This window comes from Cnephaeus nilssonii (genome assembly GCF_951640355.1).
Source record: "Cnephaeus nilssonii genome assembly, chromosome: 12".
Lineage (NCBI taxonomy): Eukaryota > Metazoa > Chordata > Mammalia > Chiroptera > Vespertilionidae > Cnephaeus > Cnephaeus nilssonii.
In genome coordinates, this window is record NC_137083.1 from 10,330,604 (window position 1) to 10,349,937 (window position 19,334).

Consider the following 19,334-nt stretch of genomic DNA (forward strand, 5'->3'; position numbering starts at 1 on the left):
CCCTACTGGGGACCAAGCCCATAACCCAGGCATGGGCTCTGACTGGGAATCGAACCATGACCTTCTGGTTCATAGGTTACTGAGCCACATGGGCCAGGCTCTGTTTTTATTTTGGAGATTTAGCTACAGGGCCATATTACTTAGTTCTAATAAATCCAGCTTTATATTCTTAGGACTAAGATTCATTAAAAAACTGGAGAAGAATAATCCACCTCCTAAGGAGCAAGTATTACTCTGTTAAATAACCATAATACCTTTTATGCAGCTAGTAAATAAGAAATTCCAACAAAGTAATATATACCTGACATCAGAAAGTTTAATTAGCAATAATAGACCTGCTTTTATTAACCATTAGGAATTTGCTTACAGTGGTTTTTCTTAAAGTGTACATTAATTTCAACCCAAGAGGTTTCAATGACTAAACAAAATGAATGGAAATTTAAAATTCTGATCAGGAATCTGACTTGATTTATTTTAACATAACTCACTCTTATGAGTTTTGATCAAAATGGAAACTCAAAATTAACCTGCTTTACCTGGTCTTTTTTCATAGCATTTAGTTTAAGTTCTGCCACTGCATCAGCTAATTGCTTTTTTACTTTCTCATTTTCCAAGCGTGCAGTATGTAGATCTGCCATCGTTTTATCGCGCACATTTACAGCATCACTAAGTTCTTTAGTCAGAAAGACAACTTCTTGTCGAGTTGCCTGAATCTGCTCCTCTGCTTTACGAAGTTGCTCCTTTAAAAAAAACGTATCTTCCTGAAGAAATGCAGATAAATATATTTGTAATTAAAACATCCAATTAAAAAACACAAGCAGAAACTATTTTTACTCATACTTCAACAAATCCAAAATTTTAAATTAAATATTGCTCTTCTATTCAGAACTTAAAGTATATAAGTCTAGGAAAAACTTGGGATGTGACTTAAGTTTCCTACTGGAGTACACATATAACAAACCTATGCACTGAATGTCACTAATACCACTTTATACACAAGTAAACTGAAGTATAGGAAGTCAGGCAACATACTCCAGAATGAAAGCTCTTGTCCCCCAGAATCTCTCCAGTTGTAAGTATTGATCCTCATTTTTTACAATCACCAATAAAAATAATTTCAAAAACTTGTAACTCGAAAAAAATTTTTTCAATATTTTTTTTTAAGATTTTTCGAGAGAGAGAGGGGAAGGGAGTGGGGAAAGAGAGAGAGAGAGAGAGGGAGAGAGACATCAATGAGATATCAAACCATAGATCAGCTGCCTCACACACTCTGCCTACTGGGGATCAAGCCCACAAACGGGCATGTGCCCAGGAATCGAACTGGCAACCTTTCAGTGCACGGGATGATGCCCAACCAACTAAGCCACACCAGCCAGGGTGTAACTAAAAAAATTTTTGTTAAACAATGTTTCTTACTATCTAACCTAAAAAATAACCAATATATTAATATACTATTACATAGTAAAAGTTTTTTAAAAATATTGATATGCAAATAGCAAAGATGAGGCACTGGAGAAATGAAAAGTTAATTAAGCACTCCTTAAGCCTAAAAATATCGTTAAAAGTTAAAATTGCCATAAAATTATTTCCTTTAATATTAACTAGACATTATGAGCTCAAAAAATCTAGTTCATTCAACTTTCCTATTTTCATCTCTGTACTAAAAATACTGTAAACTCAGAAAAAGTAAAACCCATTCTTGGTTGTTAAACTATTAGCTCTTTAGAAGGAATTGTAAATGATTATTTATGTAATGTTATGGTGGAGAAAATCTTTGTAGGTGTAACAGTATTAGATCTAACTATATAATAAATATTGTCAGCTTCCATATGCCAAAATGGAAAAAAGGGGGTGGTGAAGAAGGGAGTAATAATACTTTAGTATAAGCGACTTTTCTAATCAATAAGGAAAACCCCAAACAAACAAACAATAAATAAATAAATAAAACTGGAAAAAGGCATGAACATATTTTTTTAAAGAAATGGCTAGTATGCAAACAGAAAATATTCAACTCATGAACAATAAAATAGAAAAATTAAAACAAATACCATTCATCATCTTTCAAATTGTTAAAGCTTAAAAAACAGTAATACTCCAATATTTGGATAGGGTTAGCATAATCAGCAAATTTACAAACAGTTGGACTTACATAATCTGTAAGTGGTATAACCTTTCTAATCAGATTTTTGCAACATTCATGAACACCTTTAAAAAGCACATGGCTTTTAATCTAGCAATTTTTCATGAGTTTCTAATAAAATTATTAATGGGTAGGAACATAGGTTTAAACTTCACAGAATTCAATAAAATATTAATATAATGATAATTATTAAATGTCTAAAAATATGAGAATTTATTACAAATAAATTGATATATCCTCCACACAATGAAAGTCTACACACCCGTTACAAACAGAAGCATGTATCATACACTGTTGGTATATTACTTTTTTTAAATAACTGAATATTTTAACACTTGACCCAGCAATTGCACTTGGAGGAATTTATGCTACAGATTTATATGTGTATGTCTAGATATCTGTATAAGAATTTTTATTGTAATATGCTTATTACAATAAAAATTAAAACTGATTACATACTAGATAGCTATTAAAGAGAGACACTACACAGCTGTTGTAATGAAGGAGAAAGATCTGTATGTGTACTCCTTTTGCAAGATGCCAAGACATTCCTTCAATTTTTTAGAGGTTCTGAAATATTATATAACCTCATTTTTGTTAAAGTATGAATTTCCAAAAAAATTAAAAATTATATAACGATGTAAGTATTACTATGTCCCTTCCCTCCCCCCCATTGACCTCTTACAGCCTGCCTCCATCCCACCCCCCAACCCAGGCCTTCACCACCCTGTTGCCTGTGTCCATGGGTTATGCGTATATGCATAAAAGTTCTTTGGTGGATCTCTTCTCAGAGGGTTACTTTTACTTTGTACCTTCATGTACTATTTGAATTCTCTTATTACCATGATACTGTATTGCTTTTATAATATTTAAAAAGTTTTAACTATTAATCATTTTTCCAGGTATTCCATGTGTATATTTTTCCTAACTGAAGTATTGCTTTAACAGGAAAAGGATATTTAGAGAAATTTTTAGCATTTTATTAAACAACAAATAACCAATCAAATATACTTTTCACCTTTACATTTGCAATCTGCTACATTAAATGCCCTGAAAAGTAACTTGGACCTTAATCATTAAATCTAAATGTCATGTATGTCTGACATTTATACTAACTATGTCTAAGCATGTTTAACAGCAAACTACTGAAAGCAAAATACTCATCCATAAAAATTAATAAATCAATGTAAACCTACATAAAGTAGTACTACACAGCCATTTTTAAAAATTAGAAAGATCTCTATGAATTAATATGAAATGATTTTATTTATATTATTAAATGAAAAACAGCAAAATACATACAAAATATATATAGCATATGCACCCTTTTTTAAGAAAGGGGAGCAAAAGGAGTATGTGCACACCAACACCTACACATAAGTTTAATTTTTGCAAAAAAAAAAAAAAAAAACACCAAAAAAGCAGAAGGTAAAGAAAATGTTTACCTTTGGGTAAAGGTTAAAACAGGGATTTTATAAGGAAGAGATTGAGACATCAGAGTAAAATTTTTTAGATCATTTTGACTTTTATATGATGCAACTATTTCACATATTAAAAAAATTAAATCAAAACATTGATTGTAAAAGCAAATATTAAAATTAAATATATACAAATACACTGAACTGTACTACAAATTCATAACAAATTTTTAAAATTTTAATTCAAGTAATCTGAACATGGTGCCCTATATTTCCTTAGTGAAATATACTCTACGAAAAGATTTGGAATAGATCTTAATTTTATTAGGAGACTTATTGTTGGAAGTGGCATTGACTGTATTGGCTGGGTAGAAAACAAATATAATGACGTTTTGGAAAAAGGGTTCTCACACTGGTAAAAGAGATATAAAGTAGAGAAAGATAAGGAAGGTTCTAGATTTGAAGTAAAGATATAAATATAAATTAAACACAAAATGTTTAATGAAAGTACAAGGAAACAACCCCTAGTAGCAACAAGATCCAGTTTCAAAATACCATTCCCTACTAAAAAAAACAGAGCTCCTTGGAAAAATGGCTAATCCCTAAAGCTGTTAACATACAGTTGTGCCACAAAACAAAAGCACTCAAAGCATTAGGGATTGAATCAAAAAGACACAAAAGCAGGTTTGAAAAGGTTCCCCCTCGCTAAATACGGGACTATTAAAAAGAATCCAAAGACCTAGTGATATAATAAAAGGGGGAGATGGCAATAGTGAACCTCCTCATTATAAAGGAATACCTACTAATAAATGTAAAAGGAATGACAATTTTTAAGTCACCATTTTGCAATCATTAAAGTAATAACTGATGCAGGTGAGGATCATTCAAGGAATAAAAAACACTGGGTGAGAGACTACTGGGGAATAGGATGTTCACATGATCTCAAGTATTATCCCACAGATTACTCAATAATCACAGAGGGAAAGGCACTGATATATGAAGAGCAGACATAACTTTAAACAAATGAGTAAACCTAACATGATCAAGAATGAAATTAACACTATGTGACTTTTGATATGACTGCAACAGAATGTATAAAACATCACCTATGCCTTTTCTTGCCAAAAATGTTTAACCTGATCGAGTCATGAGAAAACAACAGACAAATCTAAATTATGGAACATTCCCTCAGACAAGCCTGAATTCTTCAAAAGTATCAAAGTCAAAAAAGACAAAAAGTACAGGGACACTATCATAGATTAAAACAGACCAAGAACACAATACTAGATTTATGTATGATCTTTGACCACCCCTGGATCAAGAAATTTTAAAGGTTAAATAAAAACGTATTTGGGACAATTTGAATGTAGACTAGAACTATATACAAAATGAATACTAAAAATCAGTGTTAAATTTCTTGGTCATAATACCTGCAACTGACTTTCAAATGGTTCAGAAAAGGCATATATATGGGGGAGATAAAGATGGTTTGCCTTTATTTGAGGATATGTATTCATTTTTTTGTTCTTCCAACTTTTCTATAAATTTGAACTTCTTCAAAAGAAAAGGCTGGGGGAGAGAAGATTAAAAATAGAAACCATCATATTGTATACATTTAACAGAGATACGTTTTACAATCTTCAAATACATGTTGCAGAAGTACTTACCTTACTTGAGGTGGTAAGCAGATAAGCCCTTTGCAGACTATCCTTTTCAGCCAAACAGAATTGTAGTCTGCCAATCTCTTCTTTGAAATGAGTAATCATGTTTTCTTTGTTCCCATCTAAATTCTTTAAAGTTTGGACCTCTGACACAAGCTTGGTATTTTCTATTTCTCTATTCTTCAAATGGACCTGTAACAGTGCTTAAAAATGTCAAGAAAATTCTAACTCCATAACCTAAGTCAGTCCAAGTTTAAAATACCACTGTTGATCTCTAACCCAAATATGATTAAGGAATGGGAAGACTTACCAGACTTGGAGTCAGGAGACACAAGTTCTGCCAAGTGACTGACTAACTATGTAGATTAGCAACACAGCTTTCTAAGTGTTTTTTTTTTTTAATTTTCCATAGAAACTAATAATTCTAAGGTCTAATAATATTACCGGATCTCTAAAGTCTTTTCCTTTGATTTAATAATTTTAATTTCTCTTTAAAATCACAAATAAATTTGGTTGTTCTTTTGGCAAAACATTAGGTTACAGACAGACTCAGATATAAAGGCATAATGAGATTCTGGAAAACATCTTAAACAATTCAATTTTTGCTTGTGAAAACTACTATATCACTTATTTCCTGTATGCCTGAAAATATATTTGTTGTTAATTAACCCAATAGAGTTTTCCCAGGAACTTTGGCTGTGGCTGCTCATTTGCTCACAATAGATACACATCAAAACTATTTTCCACTATAAAGGGTTCTCTTGCTTTGGTAAAGAGTACCAGAGATATGCCCTAGCTGGTTTGGCTCAATGGACAGAGCATTGGCCTGAGGACTGAAGGATTCCAGGTTCGATTCCAGTCAAGGGCACATGCCTGGGTTGTGGGCTCAATTCCCAATAGGGGCTGTGCAGGAGGCAGCCGATCCATGATTCTCTCCCATCATTGATGTTTCTCTCTCTCCTTTCCTCTCTATAATCAATTAAAAAATATTTTTAAAAAGAGTACCAGAGGTAAATGAATTAACATACTTCTTGCACTTTACTCTTAAAATGTATGGAATGCTGAAACACTAATTTCTGTTTTCAAGGAGAGAATATAAATCTGGGTTCTCTGAAGGATTCAGCAGCCAAGATCTTTGCAGCATCACTTTGAAAACACTACCTAATGTTCATAATTATCAGTTCATGGGAGTGATCAATTTCTCTAAATTCTTATAGGACAGGGATGGGTTGTATGATCCAATAAGGGTTAGGAGTGAGAGAAAAGGAATCTCTCTGGTATTCACATGAACAATCTGAATGGGAAATTCTAAGGTTAAGAGTATAGTTGGTTGGAACCAAAGGTTGTGGATTCAATTCCCAGTCAGGGCACATACCTAGGTTGCTGGTTCGGGGGCGCGGCGGGGAGGCAACCAATAGATATTTGTCTCTCACATCAATGTTCTTCTCTTTCTCTCTCTCTCTCCCTCAAAAATCAATAAAAAGAGTATATAGTAAGTCTTCTCAAACTCAGTAAATAAACTCTCCATTCCAAAATAACAACAAAAGTCCCACACACATGAATGAAATAAAAATACTGTTCAGAACACTCAGGGGCAAGGAGGCGGGGGGGGGGGGGGTTGAGGGGAGAGTGTACTTAAATGGAAATTTCTATGTCACTATGATCCCAACTTCTAATGCTTATAGAAAACCAAAGATATGAGAACACTGTGAAAGAATAAATCCATAAGATACCTCATTCTTGCCCTTCCTTCCTCCCTGCCAAGTCTTTTGCAAAGTACTTGTCATTCAGGTGTACAACTGACAAAGTCTTTGCAGAAAGAAGAAAAAATAAGAGATAATGTAAGGGATAAATAATTTAGAGTAGAAAAGAAAAAATAAAACGCTGGATTTACCCTAAAATGTGATTGCTAACCCTCTATAAAATGCCAAAAGTGCTGTTCTCAGAAAAGAAGAGAAGAATGTGTGGAAAAGTGACAGCTTTAGAGATACGTTACCCTCTTTCCTAATTAAGTCACCCTAGTTATCATTACACAGTTTTACTTCGCAATACTAAATAGTATGCCTTTTAGAATTCATTTTTATTTATTACTATATTAAAATGAAGACACAGACATTCTATTAATCTTATCTCCCACTACGCTAACAGAAAAACAACATAGAAAGCACTTAATTATCCAGAGAAATAATGCCCAGGTTTCTTCCTGGCAACAAAACTGGAACATTCTCACTGAAATTCATAGTAACATTAAGTAAAAAATTATTACAGGTGCCAAATTTTCATTTAGTTAAAAAATGCATTATAACTTCAAAAAAAAAACTTCATTTGAAGGTAGTTTGCAAAAACATCATATAAGTGGTAATCCAACTGCATCAATTCTTCCTCTACATAATTGTATTGTTCCCCTTTTTACATAATCTTGTTCAAAAAAAAAACATTATTTCTGGGCACTTCTTCTTAAAGGGTCGTCATAAAATAATTTACTAGTGAATCAACTACTTTTCTTCCTGTTTTGAAAGTGATGTATGTACACATAGGTATGTTCCCACACAGAAAAAGAGTTGTTGAATTGTCCTAAGTAGAATCGGTTTTAACCCATAACATGCAAAACGTCCCTAATCACGCTCTGCTCAACATTTTTATCTTTAAAAAAATAAACACTGCCCAGCTGGCGTGGCTTAATGGTTGAGCGTCGACCTATGAACCAGGAGGTCATGGTTTCGATTCCTGGTTCGGGCACATCCCCGGGTTGTACCTGGATCCCTAGTGTGGAGCATGCAGGAGGCAGCCGATCAATGATTCTCTTTCATCATTTATGTTTCTCTCTCTCTCTCTCTCTCTCTCCCATCCTCTGTGAAATCAATAAAAATATATAATTTAAAAAAAAACACCCACCACCAAAAATAAGTAGGCAAATAAGTAGGTTCTCAGTATAAATTTGTGACTCTCAAATAGTTGACTATATGCAGTGTTATGCTTTTATCTTTAATCAAATATGTGTACTGTCCTTTTCTTACTGAATATATCTAATCTAATCTCTTGATTAGGTCTATCTGGATAATACTGACAACTCAAACTGTTCTTAAAATTCCTCTGAAACTACTGTCAGGAACTGTTTATGAGCCATTTGCAGCTACATTACTGACAATTAAACTAACTATTTCAGAATCACTTAAAAAGAAAAAAATACAAAAGGTGAAGATTTATCATCAGTAAGAATATCCTTTGTAAAATGACACTCCTTGAAGATTATTCCAAAACTCAAACTCTAAAACATGACAATCATCACTGAAATAAAGTAATGTTCTCGCTAAGGTTTATATGTTCTTAAAAGGGAAAAATCATTGGTTATATAAATTCTGATAAGTATCGTGTTACCATTAAACCTCTTTGACTTATTATACATTACCTGCTAAGTATCTAAAATACCAGCAAATTGCCTGGCCGGAGTGACTCAGTCCTCCTGTGCACCAAAAAGGTTGCCGGTTCAATTCCCAGTCAAGGCACATGGGTTCAGTCCACAGTGGGGGCATGTATGGAAGGCAACCAACAGATGTTCTCTCTCACATGAATATGTGTTTCTGTCTGCCTGGCTCTCTCTCTCTCTCTCTCTCTCTCTCTCTGAGCATGTCCTCAGGTGAGGTTTAAAAAAAAATGCCAGCAAATTCATTTCCTAAAATTTAACTTTTATGAACTATACAAAATGAAGTGGTTTTAAAACACAACCCCAAATCCTTTGATACTCCTCTCTTCAAGACTTGCAGCCTAATTCCCCTCTCCTTGAGTGTCGGCTGGACCAAGTGGCTTGCTTCAGTGTACAACTTTGGAAACTAGCTCATTAAATGAAGTGACTTCCTCCTTGCTCTCTCCTGGATAGCTCACTCCGAGGGAAGTTGGCTGCCATGTTGTAAAGACATTCAAGCAGCCACTGAAGAGGCCACATAGGAAGAAACTGAAGGGCCTCCTGCCAGAAGTCATGTGAGTGAGCCACCTTGGCAGCAGAACCTCCAGTTCCAAAAAAGCCATAAGGTGACTGCAGCCCAAGCCAACATCCTGAACTGCCACTACACAAGAGATTCTGAGCTATAAGAACTCAGCTAAGGTGCTCCCAATTCCCAACCACTAAATAAGTTTTAGAGTAATTTTCTTATACAGCAATAGATAAGTAACAGAAATGGAAAGAATAAATTACCTTGTAAAGTTCCTTCTCATCCTTTTCTGTCTTCAACTGATATTCAAGTTGGTCTCTTTCACACTGTGCCTTCCTGAGTTTGTCCTTTAAGCTGGGTTAAGGTAATGTAACATTAATATAGACAAAATAACTTGGTTGAAACATTTTTAGAACATAAAGATATATTTTCAAAGTGTCAGAAATACCTGTCTAATTCAGTTTCTTTTTCAATTGATTTATTTGTCACTAACAGAATATCTTCCTCAAGCTTGACAGCTTTGGATGTAGCATAATTGCATCTTCTCTTAAGTTCTTCATTTTCCATTTTTAAATTTTCTGTTACTTCAGTAAGTTCCTAAGAAAGAACAAGAATAAAGTATTTTGAGAAACATAATTAGTATGATAAAATATGCATCTTACAGAAATCTATGAATTCTTATATTTTAATACCACGTTTGTCCCCTCGAAGTTTATAAGCTAAGACTAAAAACTAAACCAGAAATTGTAACATACATTCAACTCTACATATACTAAATAATTTTTTTCTTGCGTTTTCATACACTCTTGTTGATTTCACTAACTTCTCCACCAGAGGGCAGGCAACGAAAATGAGAAAAAAATTTTTTAATTAGTCACTCTCATTTTTTACATAGCACTTCTCAATGTTACCCCAATGACAAATCATGTTTCATGATACTACCAAGGTTAACACTCCCTTTTTCCTCCCATTTTTTTCACCTACTAATTAAAATCCATCTGTATATCTAATGAAACCACATTGTTATATACTTATACTTCTTTTTCCTTAGCTTAAGAAATTGCGCCAATATTAAATATAGTTTTAGGATAATTTATAGAATTTCTCACATCAAGGATTTCAAATTTTGTCTAATACTACATCTCATTTCACTGAATTCTGCTTTTTGGAAAAGTAATTTAACTCCTTTATTCTATTTTCCCTTATTCAGTGTTTATCATTCCTAATTGTATTTCCAAGCCCTCCCCTCAAAATCAATCAAATACTCTACATTTAAATATAAAGCATCTAGAAACAGTTGTCAGGCACTATGTCATCAAGCCTGGTACCAAAAATCCAAAATTTTAATCATTTACAACATAAAAAAAGTTGTGACAGAAGGTTGATAGAAACTGATCTGTTTTTGTATAAATATCTAAATGCTATTGTTTTTCAACACAGGGTTTTTTCCCTCACTTTAATTGGTTCAGTTCTTGTAAAAAGTGGGTTTCAGGTAATATATTATATCAACTCATATTAGTTACATAAGACTCAACTAACCTTTTTCTCTGCTTGCAATTGGTCACCTCTCTCTTTTTCATGGTTAAGTTCTCTTTCCATTCTTTCAACTTGTTCTCGAAGTTGTGTTGTTTCTTTTTCCAGAACGGCAAGTAATTTTAACAGTTCTTCTTTTTCTTTCATGGTTTTCTCCATTTTCAACTGTAAAACAAAAAAACTCAAACTGGGTGTTTTTGTTTTTTTTTAAATAATCCTATAATGTTACAAATTGATTTCCCATTTCAAAAAAATAATAAAGACATTCACAGAAAAATTTTTTACATACTACTTCATATCAAATAGCCTTATTTAGCATTCAGGTAGAAAAGTTCATGAATCAAAAGTTCATGAAGCTTCCTTTGGTTGGGCAAAGAAGAAAAAAATTAAAAGTACAACTAATGGATTTTATTATGATGTTTCCTACTGATCACTTTTCAAGTCAGTACTAAAAATAAGGCATAAAACTTCATAAGTGACTGAACTCTAGGCATATATTGAGTAATAATTTGGAAGAAAATGTATATCTCTTTCTGAATGCAAATTATGGGAAATCGTTGAATCTATTAAGAACTTTCTTATTTTACATAAGGCCTTCATCTATGGGATTACTATTAAAAGTTAGGGTTCTTTAAATAAGGTATTAAGGAATAAATTTCGATATGTGATGCCTTTTATGTGGCTAAATTAAAACTTTATAAATAAATGCAAATTTTAGGACTAAAATGTGGACTGTAACATTATATTAATTATTATGGAAACATTAATAGTTACTAATAGTTAGTAATAGTTAGTTCAGGAAATCTAAACTCTAATATTCTAAAAAATTACTGAATTAAGGGACCTAAAATAGCAGTAACTAAAATGGTTAACACTTCTCTTACAGGCAGACATCACTGACTCTAACAGGGGAAGATTGTATATTCAGAGGAGGCATCGTATACATTTAGCTAAAATAAAATGGCCTGGCCGACGTGACTCAGTGGTTGAGCATCAACCTGTAAACTAGGAGGTTACTGTTCGATTCTGGTCAGGGCATATGCCCAAGTTGCGGACTCGATCCCCAGTGTGGGGTGTGCAGGAAGCAGCCAGTAATGATTCTCTCTCATCATTGATGTTTCTATCTCTTCCTCCCTTTCTCTCTGACATCAATAAAAATATATTTTAAAAATAACAATAATAAATAAATAAAACGTACGGCCACAATAGACCCCAAGTCAGTTTTCCAGGATCATGAAACCAAACTGATTAAAGTCTAAAATGGTTTTTATGAAAGTTGAATGGCTATAAGTTTTTAGAATGACCCTTCTACCTCATTCATCACACCAAATGAAAGTGACAGGAGTAGTGCTCGCTTCGGCAGCACATATACTAAAATTGGAACGATACAGAGAAGATTAGCATGGCCCCTGCGCAAGGATGACACTAAAGTGACAGGAGTAAATACCCTCAAAAGAAAAAACTTTATTTATTCACTGAACTTCTTTCATACATTGCCTATTTTATTTTTTAATGACTTTTGGCTCTAAACTTTCTCATAGCTTAAAATATAGATACATCTTGATATACTGCAAGAGGAATATTATAAAAGAACCACTTTTCCCCAGTGATTCATTTAATTGGCACATAAATTCAAATTAGATTAAAATGTATACAAGTCAAATTCCTGCCCCCAATTCTGAATTGTGATATCTTTCAAGCACATAGCAGTTAAAAATTTTACAATGAATACCCATATACCCATCACCTAAATTCACTAATATTTTATTTCCCTTTATATTCAGTACTTAATTTTATTTATGTAATTTTGGAGGAGGGGAACTAAACCATTTGAAACAAAATTGCAGATGCTTCACCCCTAAGTACTGAGAGCAAGCATCTCCTAATACAGCAAGCATCTCCTAATAAGAACAATTTCCTATTTAACCTCTACCATTATAATAGTTAAGAAAATTAGTAATTTTTTAAAAACTCCAGGATCCAGTCAAGATTCACACACTGAAGCATTACATTTCATCTATCACTTAATGTCAATAGTACCCTAGACCCATGGTCGGCAAACTGCGGCTCGCGAGCCACATGCAGCTCTTTGGCCCCTTGAGTGTGGCTCTTCCACAAAATACCACGGCCTGGGCGAGTCTATTTTGAAGAAGTGGCGTTAGAAGAAGTTTAAAAAATTTGGCTCTCAAAAGAAATTTCAATCGTTGTACTGTTGATATTTGGCTCTGTTGACTAATGAGTTTGCCGACCACTGCCCTAGACCATGTCTCACATATCTACTATTTTTGTGCAGTTTTAGATAAAATCATTAAAGATGTTGCTGAAGGTGAAAATTTAAAAGACTTGTCTAAAACTTGGTCAGGATATAAAAACATTTTATCTCACAAATATTTCCCTAAAAGATAACAATTTACATTTCTTTATGAAGTAAGAAGTAGTGAAATAAATTGTATGGTGTCCCAATTTACTTAGAAAAAGTGCACAAGAGATGTAGATGCCAAAATGCCCCTTCTGTTAGCGGCCCTGAAGTCAGGGTGGTCTAACAAGTATTCAAAAAGCTGCAATGTAAACTAACTGCATTCTTCTTAAGAGCCGGGCTTGTTTCAGCATCTTTGACTAGCATTCAAATACCAGGCTAAAAACCTTGATCATCAGGCAGTTGTCAACACAAAATGTTTTAGTCAGCCTATAAAAGTTACATTTCTTTATTTAAGATAAGAGAAGAATTTCTGGAAGGGGGAAGGGTAGATATGGAAGAATTCACACACAAAAAAATAAAAAAATAAAGTATTTTATCTATAACCTCTTTCTTTTTTCTCTAATCTCAGTTTATTAAGGTAAATAAGATAAAATCAAAGTCATAAAATATTTATATATAAAAAGCTCATCTGACTATAAAGAAAGGCAATGAACGACCTGTCACTAAATGTGAATATAAAGTAACTAAAAATGTATGCTGAACCAATTAAAGAAGCTGTTTTTCACAGCAACACAAATGTAACATTCTAGTACTTAGGTTTAGGGTAAAAATATTGAGAAATATCTTGAAAGAATGTTGTTCTGTTTTCTTCTTCAATAACTACTAAAAATTAAGACATAAGGCATTATTAGAGCATCTGCACAGTATATTTCTATTGGAGCCAATGCTATGACTCCAAATATTCAATTAAAAAAACAGTAAGAAGCTTTTCACTTTTTTCAGTTATGGTTAATCCAAGCTTATTCACTTGATCAGATGACAAGGAAAAAAAATCATTCTAAAAATGTTCAACTTAAACCTTGAGACTGGGATGCTTCCCTGATTCACTGCCACAACTTGGGATAGAGCATGCTCGTAGTACAGTAAAATAAAGTTCACATTCAGTAACAGACTTATTGCCGTACACTACTTTCCCTCCAGCTTCACCTTCCAAATCTCTACCATTCTACACTTAATGGATTAGGCCACCACCAAAGAAAGGTTGGGGGGTGAGGAAGTATTGGGAAAGCTATAGGTCTAAATTCTCTTAATAGTTATTTATTGCACATCTACTATGCACAAAACACTTCCAGAGCCTAGGGACAGTCCCTGCCACAGTGAAATCAATAATATAGTTGTGATAAAAATACTTTTAAAGTATTTCAAAAATACACTAAGTTATGCATATATGCATAACCCATGGTCACAGACAATAGGGTGGTGAAGGCCAGAGGTGAGGGCCAGCAGTGTGCTGGAGGGGGTCAATGGGGGAAATAGGGGGACATACGTAATATTTTCAATAATAAAGATTTTTAACCTTTTGCACTCGCTTGCTTTTTTTCTCGATTCCTTTATTCTACTCGGGATTTAATTTTTTAAATACCCCAAATTTTACAAAGCGCGGCAGTAGAATAAAAAACTGGAGTTTCTTTTCATACAAACTTATTTATTTGGATTTTTTTATATTTCAAATTATTGATACATTCAAAGAGTAATTTGCACTCGACATCCGAGTGCAAAAGGTTAAAAGGGAAAAAAACCACACTAAGTATTTTTCAATTATTTTAGTTTAAAAGCATCTGCTTTTTAGGTTTTACACTTGCATAATCTAAGAATTCTTAAAATGCCAATTAACCTGTGTTCTTACATGCTCTGTTTTTAAAATTATCTATGAATCACTAACTCACTGTTGGTACTAACCTCAAGAAGGCCAGCTTTTGTGGTCACCACCAACATGTCAGAATTTCCTTCATCCTCCATAGTAAGCAACTCTTCAACTGGAGAAGAAGCTCGAAACTGGAAAGGTGTACTTGCTCCACGAATTTCACCCTTATGGGTAACGTAACAGAATTGATAAAATTCTCCATCATCATTTGGAAGGTAATATCCTAAGAGGAAGTAAACCAAAAATTATTAAACTTCCTATTATAAAGTGTTACTATAACAATACTTGTCACCTCCTCTCATTCCTGACCCCGTTTATAGGCATTTAGGATATGTCTTTCTTCCTATTTTTCATAAATTATCAAAACTAGACTTTTCCCTTCTTCCCTTAACATGCCCGAATTTTTCTATGTTGGGTCTAAGCTTATATTCCCAGAATATCCTTTCCCCAAATCTTCACTAGAGCAAAACTAAGTCATCTGGGAGAGTGTCAAATATGTAGTTTTCAAGGAGAGGGAGGCTGGAGGAGGAGCAAGGGAAAAACAAGCATGAAAATCTAGGATTATTAGGGATGAGAACATGCATTTAAAGAAATCTTCCCTCAATTCATTACATGTAAAAGAGAGATATTAACAAAAGGAATATGCTACACGTGTAAACTGTGTAACGCAAAAAAGAGGATAAGGTCCACTGATGCTGTAGAACAAAAAAAGCTTTGGAACTACACAGATTTTATTCTGGAATTCCAGCTCTACCACTATTATTTACTTAACCTCCCTATGCCCCAGAGTTTCTTATCTATAAAACAGACTCCAAACCATCTATCTCAGAGTTCCAAAGTATCTACAGATAATGTATTTATACCATCTAGGCCACTAATGTATATTCACTATTTGTTTCTTCTTTCTTCAATTCAATTGTTACCTTCTCTCTTAAATTTTGCTGGATTATCCTAGTTCAAAACTAATTTACCTCCCCTCCACAACTCCCATGGTGTTTTTTACATTAAGAAAAACAACTTCCACAGTATACCTTATATTACCATTCATTATACACATGCTTTATATCCTATCTCAAGACCTCAGAAATATTGAGGGCAGATATAGAATATAAAAATTCAGGAATCCCCTAGAATGATGTATAAAAAGGAAGCATTAAATGATTGTGAAAGGAACCTACAAAAAAATGAATATATTCCCCTTGTCTTACTATTACTCAGAAATCTGTAATAACTATGGCTGTTATTCTTCCATATCTAAAAATTTTTCAGTCTCATTCTTATGATATCTAGTTCATTTGATTTCATTCTTTAAAAAATAGCTGGCCTCTCTCTTTAGAAGAGAGAGGGGCAGAGAAAAATACAAGGTAAGCCAAGAACATCTTTTGGTGCTTGAAAGTAAGAAAGAAGTCCTTTAAAAAGAACTGAGAGATGAAGGAAATATTAAAAAAAAACAACAACAAAAAAAAACACAGGAACTCTCCTGGTGGGAGTTATCTAGGATCAAAAAAAGCTAGACAATTTGAGCAAAAAAATGATGATAATATTAGACTTTATTCCATAGAATAAAATAAATATCCATGAGTCCATGGTGAAGAGGACTTTTCCTAACATAATTCCAACTAATAAATATGTAAGAAATGAGAATAGAGGAGTATCACTAGACAAATACAACAACAATAATTATTGCAAGCAAGATTCAGTAATGTATACTAAAATGAGTGGGTAAAAGTTTGAAGAGAAACAAGATTATTTCCTTAGTCATAAAGTAACTCCCCTAAAACAGTCACTAATTACAAAGGAAAAAATACCTCTACAGTGGAAAAATCCAGCAGACACCACCTTAACCAAATGATCAAGATTAGTATCACCAGTAATAAGATATATGGGCATAGTGCTCCCTGATACAATACACTGAAAAGGGTACAACATTAGTTCCGTGGTATTCTTTCTGAAGATGTATAACCTCAGTGCAATTATGACAAAGCATAAGACAAACCCAAAATAAGAAACATTTTCGTATGGAAAAATAATCCTATCTAATAAAAAGATAATATGCAAATTAACTGTCACTCCATCACAAAGGTGGTGGCACCCAGTCCTCTCAGCCCCGCCGGAGTCCCCCAGTCCGGGGGTACAGCCGCTGAGAGCGGGCAGCATGAGTGGCCTGGCGGAATGCTTGCTTCATCGCCGCAGCGTTCCACCCCAGCCACGGAGGCCTCTGGGCAGTGGGCATGGAGCAGTGGGGGGGAGGGGGGGCACGCTTGTGTTGTCGCCCCGGCCTCAAGGCAAGCGTTCCGTACCCAGCCGCGGAGAACCTCTGGGCAGCGGGCGCGGAGCGGCCAGGCTCTACAGAGAGCTACTGGCGCACGGATTCATGCGCAGGGCTACTAGTACAAGAATGAACTGTTTTGCATACTTACAACTGTAAACCTACTTTTGCCCATCCCTGTCTTTTTCTCACCTCTAATCCTATTCAATACAAAAAAAAAATCATAGTATGCAAATTGTCCCCTCGACTGGAGTTCTTCTGGGAGTTCAACCAGGGGGTGGGCTGGCCAGGGAAAAGGAGGGAGGCCTCAGCTGGTGGCAGCAGGTAGCCGGGGAGAGGCAGGGGAGGCCCTGGCCAGCAGCTGGCAGCCACTAGGAACACTACCAGTACACGAATTTCATGCACTAGGCCTATAGTTTGTTATATTATTCTAACATGAGTAATAGCATTGTTTTCTCATTTGGGAAAAAGAACATCAAAAGTAAAGAACTGATAAGAAATCAACTCTCTTCAATGAAAGTTAACAAGCAAAAACCTTTATAATGTCTACATAAAATATCATGTGGCCAACGTTTAACCTTTTGCACTCAGATGTCGAGTGTGACTCAACACGGTTAGCATCGGTAGCAGCTCGTATGTTGAATGTTTCAAAAAATATCACACCATGAAAAATTATAGAGATTAAAATTACTCTTTGAATGTATCAATAATTTGAAATATAAAAAAAATCCAAATAAACAAGTTTGTATGAAAAGAAACTCCAGTTTTTTATTCTACTGCCACGCTTTGTAAAATTTGGGGTATTTAAAAAATTAAATCCCGAGTAGAATAAAGGAATCAAGAAAAAAGGAAGCGAGTGCAAAGGGTTAAAATAGGTACTAGGTTTCTATTTGCCAGTAGATATTTACATTATGACTTTTGCTAAACAAAAGATACTAATTAATTCAATTGTGGTATGCTGGCTATGCCTTAGTAGACAATTACAATGGGTACATCATTTTTAATAGCAATAAAATACCTAATTTCATCCAGTTCTGCAGTTTTCAGTTCTTACCTTGAAATGCTAATACACAATTTACTGTTGATCCTTCTACATAATTTTCAGGCATAGGGGACCATAAAAATGTATAATAATCACGAGCAGTACTCCATCCAACCTATATGGAAAAAATACATGGAGATTATTAGAAAGTAGTTTAATATTAGAGTGATATCTTATAGCATGTTTTTTACTGCATCCTAAAGTTAAAACATGGGTTAATATGCTTACAAATCATAATATTTTAACCAGCATGTCAGATTTTATGGGTTTTTATTAAGCTATAACCTAATGCTATAAAAATCTATATAAATCAAACAGTAGAGTTTCTACTATGTATTAAAATGCAATTTAATATCCAATTTCTCAAGGAAAATCTTAGTATCAAATACTATAAAAACTTACATTTTGCTTAAAATTTGAATTCATTAAACAGGTTTTTTAAACATTATTTTATGCTTCAAAGTTAAGTGTTTAATTAGAGCCCTGCCCCTCTAACTTCACACTAATCTTTCACCTTTAGCAAGTCTTGCTTAAAGCCAATTGGTAAATTTTGTAAAAAATCCTTTATTATCAAGATGTTTATATACATAAATAGACTACCTATGTCCTATCTCTAAAACACTTTCAACTTACAACATGTATACATTACATATCTCAGTCTGTATTATCCAGATAAATTGTACTGTGCTAAATATGGATTAGAGATGTTTAAAATAGGTACTAGGTTTCTATTTGCCAGTAATATTACAAGAAATAATACTCCACTGAGTTAAATTATAAGTATATTCTTAATTCTGATTGACCTAGGATTAGAGATTACAGAATATTGAAGCTGGAAAAATTTCAACAATCTTTAGACTCCAAAGGAGTGTTTTCAAACTGTAGGTCACAACCCAGTAGGAAGTATATTAATTTACTGGTTCATGACATTAACTTTTTAAATTATACAGAATTAGAAAAGTATCAGAGTACATGGCAGCTAAGTACTGCTTCATAAAAATCTGTTTCAGATGTATTTGCAAGCACCTTTGTTTGCTAGGTCGCATCACAGAATTTGTTTATGTGTATCAGGGTCAAAAACGTTTGAAAGACATTATAATTTTCATCTTTTTACAGATGAGAAGGAAGTTTAAAGAATCTGTGATGTAAGTGATTTACCTCACCTACCTAAGGCTCAAGTTTTTCCCCTTGGAACTACTAGAAGATTAAATTAGATGA

General features: G+C 33.8%; 1 protein-coding gene across 3 annotated transcripts in view; it reads right to left on the bottom strand.

Annotated features, from left to right (window-relative positions):
• The window catches only part of TAX1BP1 (Tax1 binding protein 1), a 58,511-nt gene that overhangs the window by 30,809 nt on the left and 8,368 nt on the right, over nt 1–19,334 (bottom strand). For 2 of the 3 annotated variants that reach the window (XM_079785950.1, XM_079785951.1), the window contains exons 3-9: nt 18,129–18,231; nt 14,841–15,028; nt 10,688–10,846; nt 9,597–9,745; nt 9,412–9,502; nt 5,226–5,411; nt 537–761 (exon numbers count right to left, since the gene is read on the bottom strand). In XM_079785950.1, the coding sequence (XP_079642076.1) occupies nt 537–761; nt 5,226–5,411; nt 9,412–9,502; nt 9,597–9,745; nt 10,688–10,846; nt 14,841–15,028; nt 18,129–18,231 (1,101 nt within the window). The remainder of the gene's footprint in view (nt 1–536; nt 762–5,225; nt 5,412–9,411; nt 9,503–9,596; nt 9,746–10,687; nt 10,847–14,840; nt 15,029–18,128; nt 18,232–19,334) is intronic. The other variant, XM_079785949.1, reaches the window with a different exon arrangement.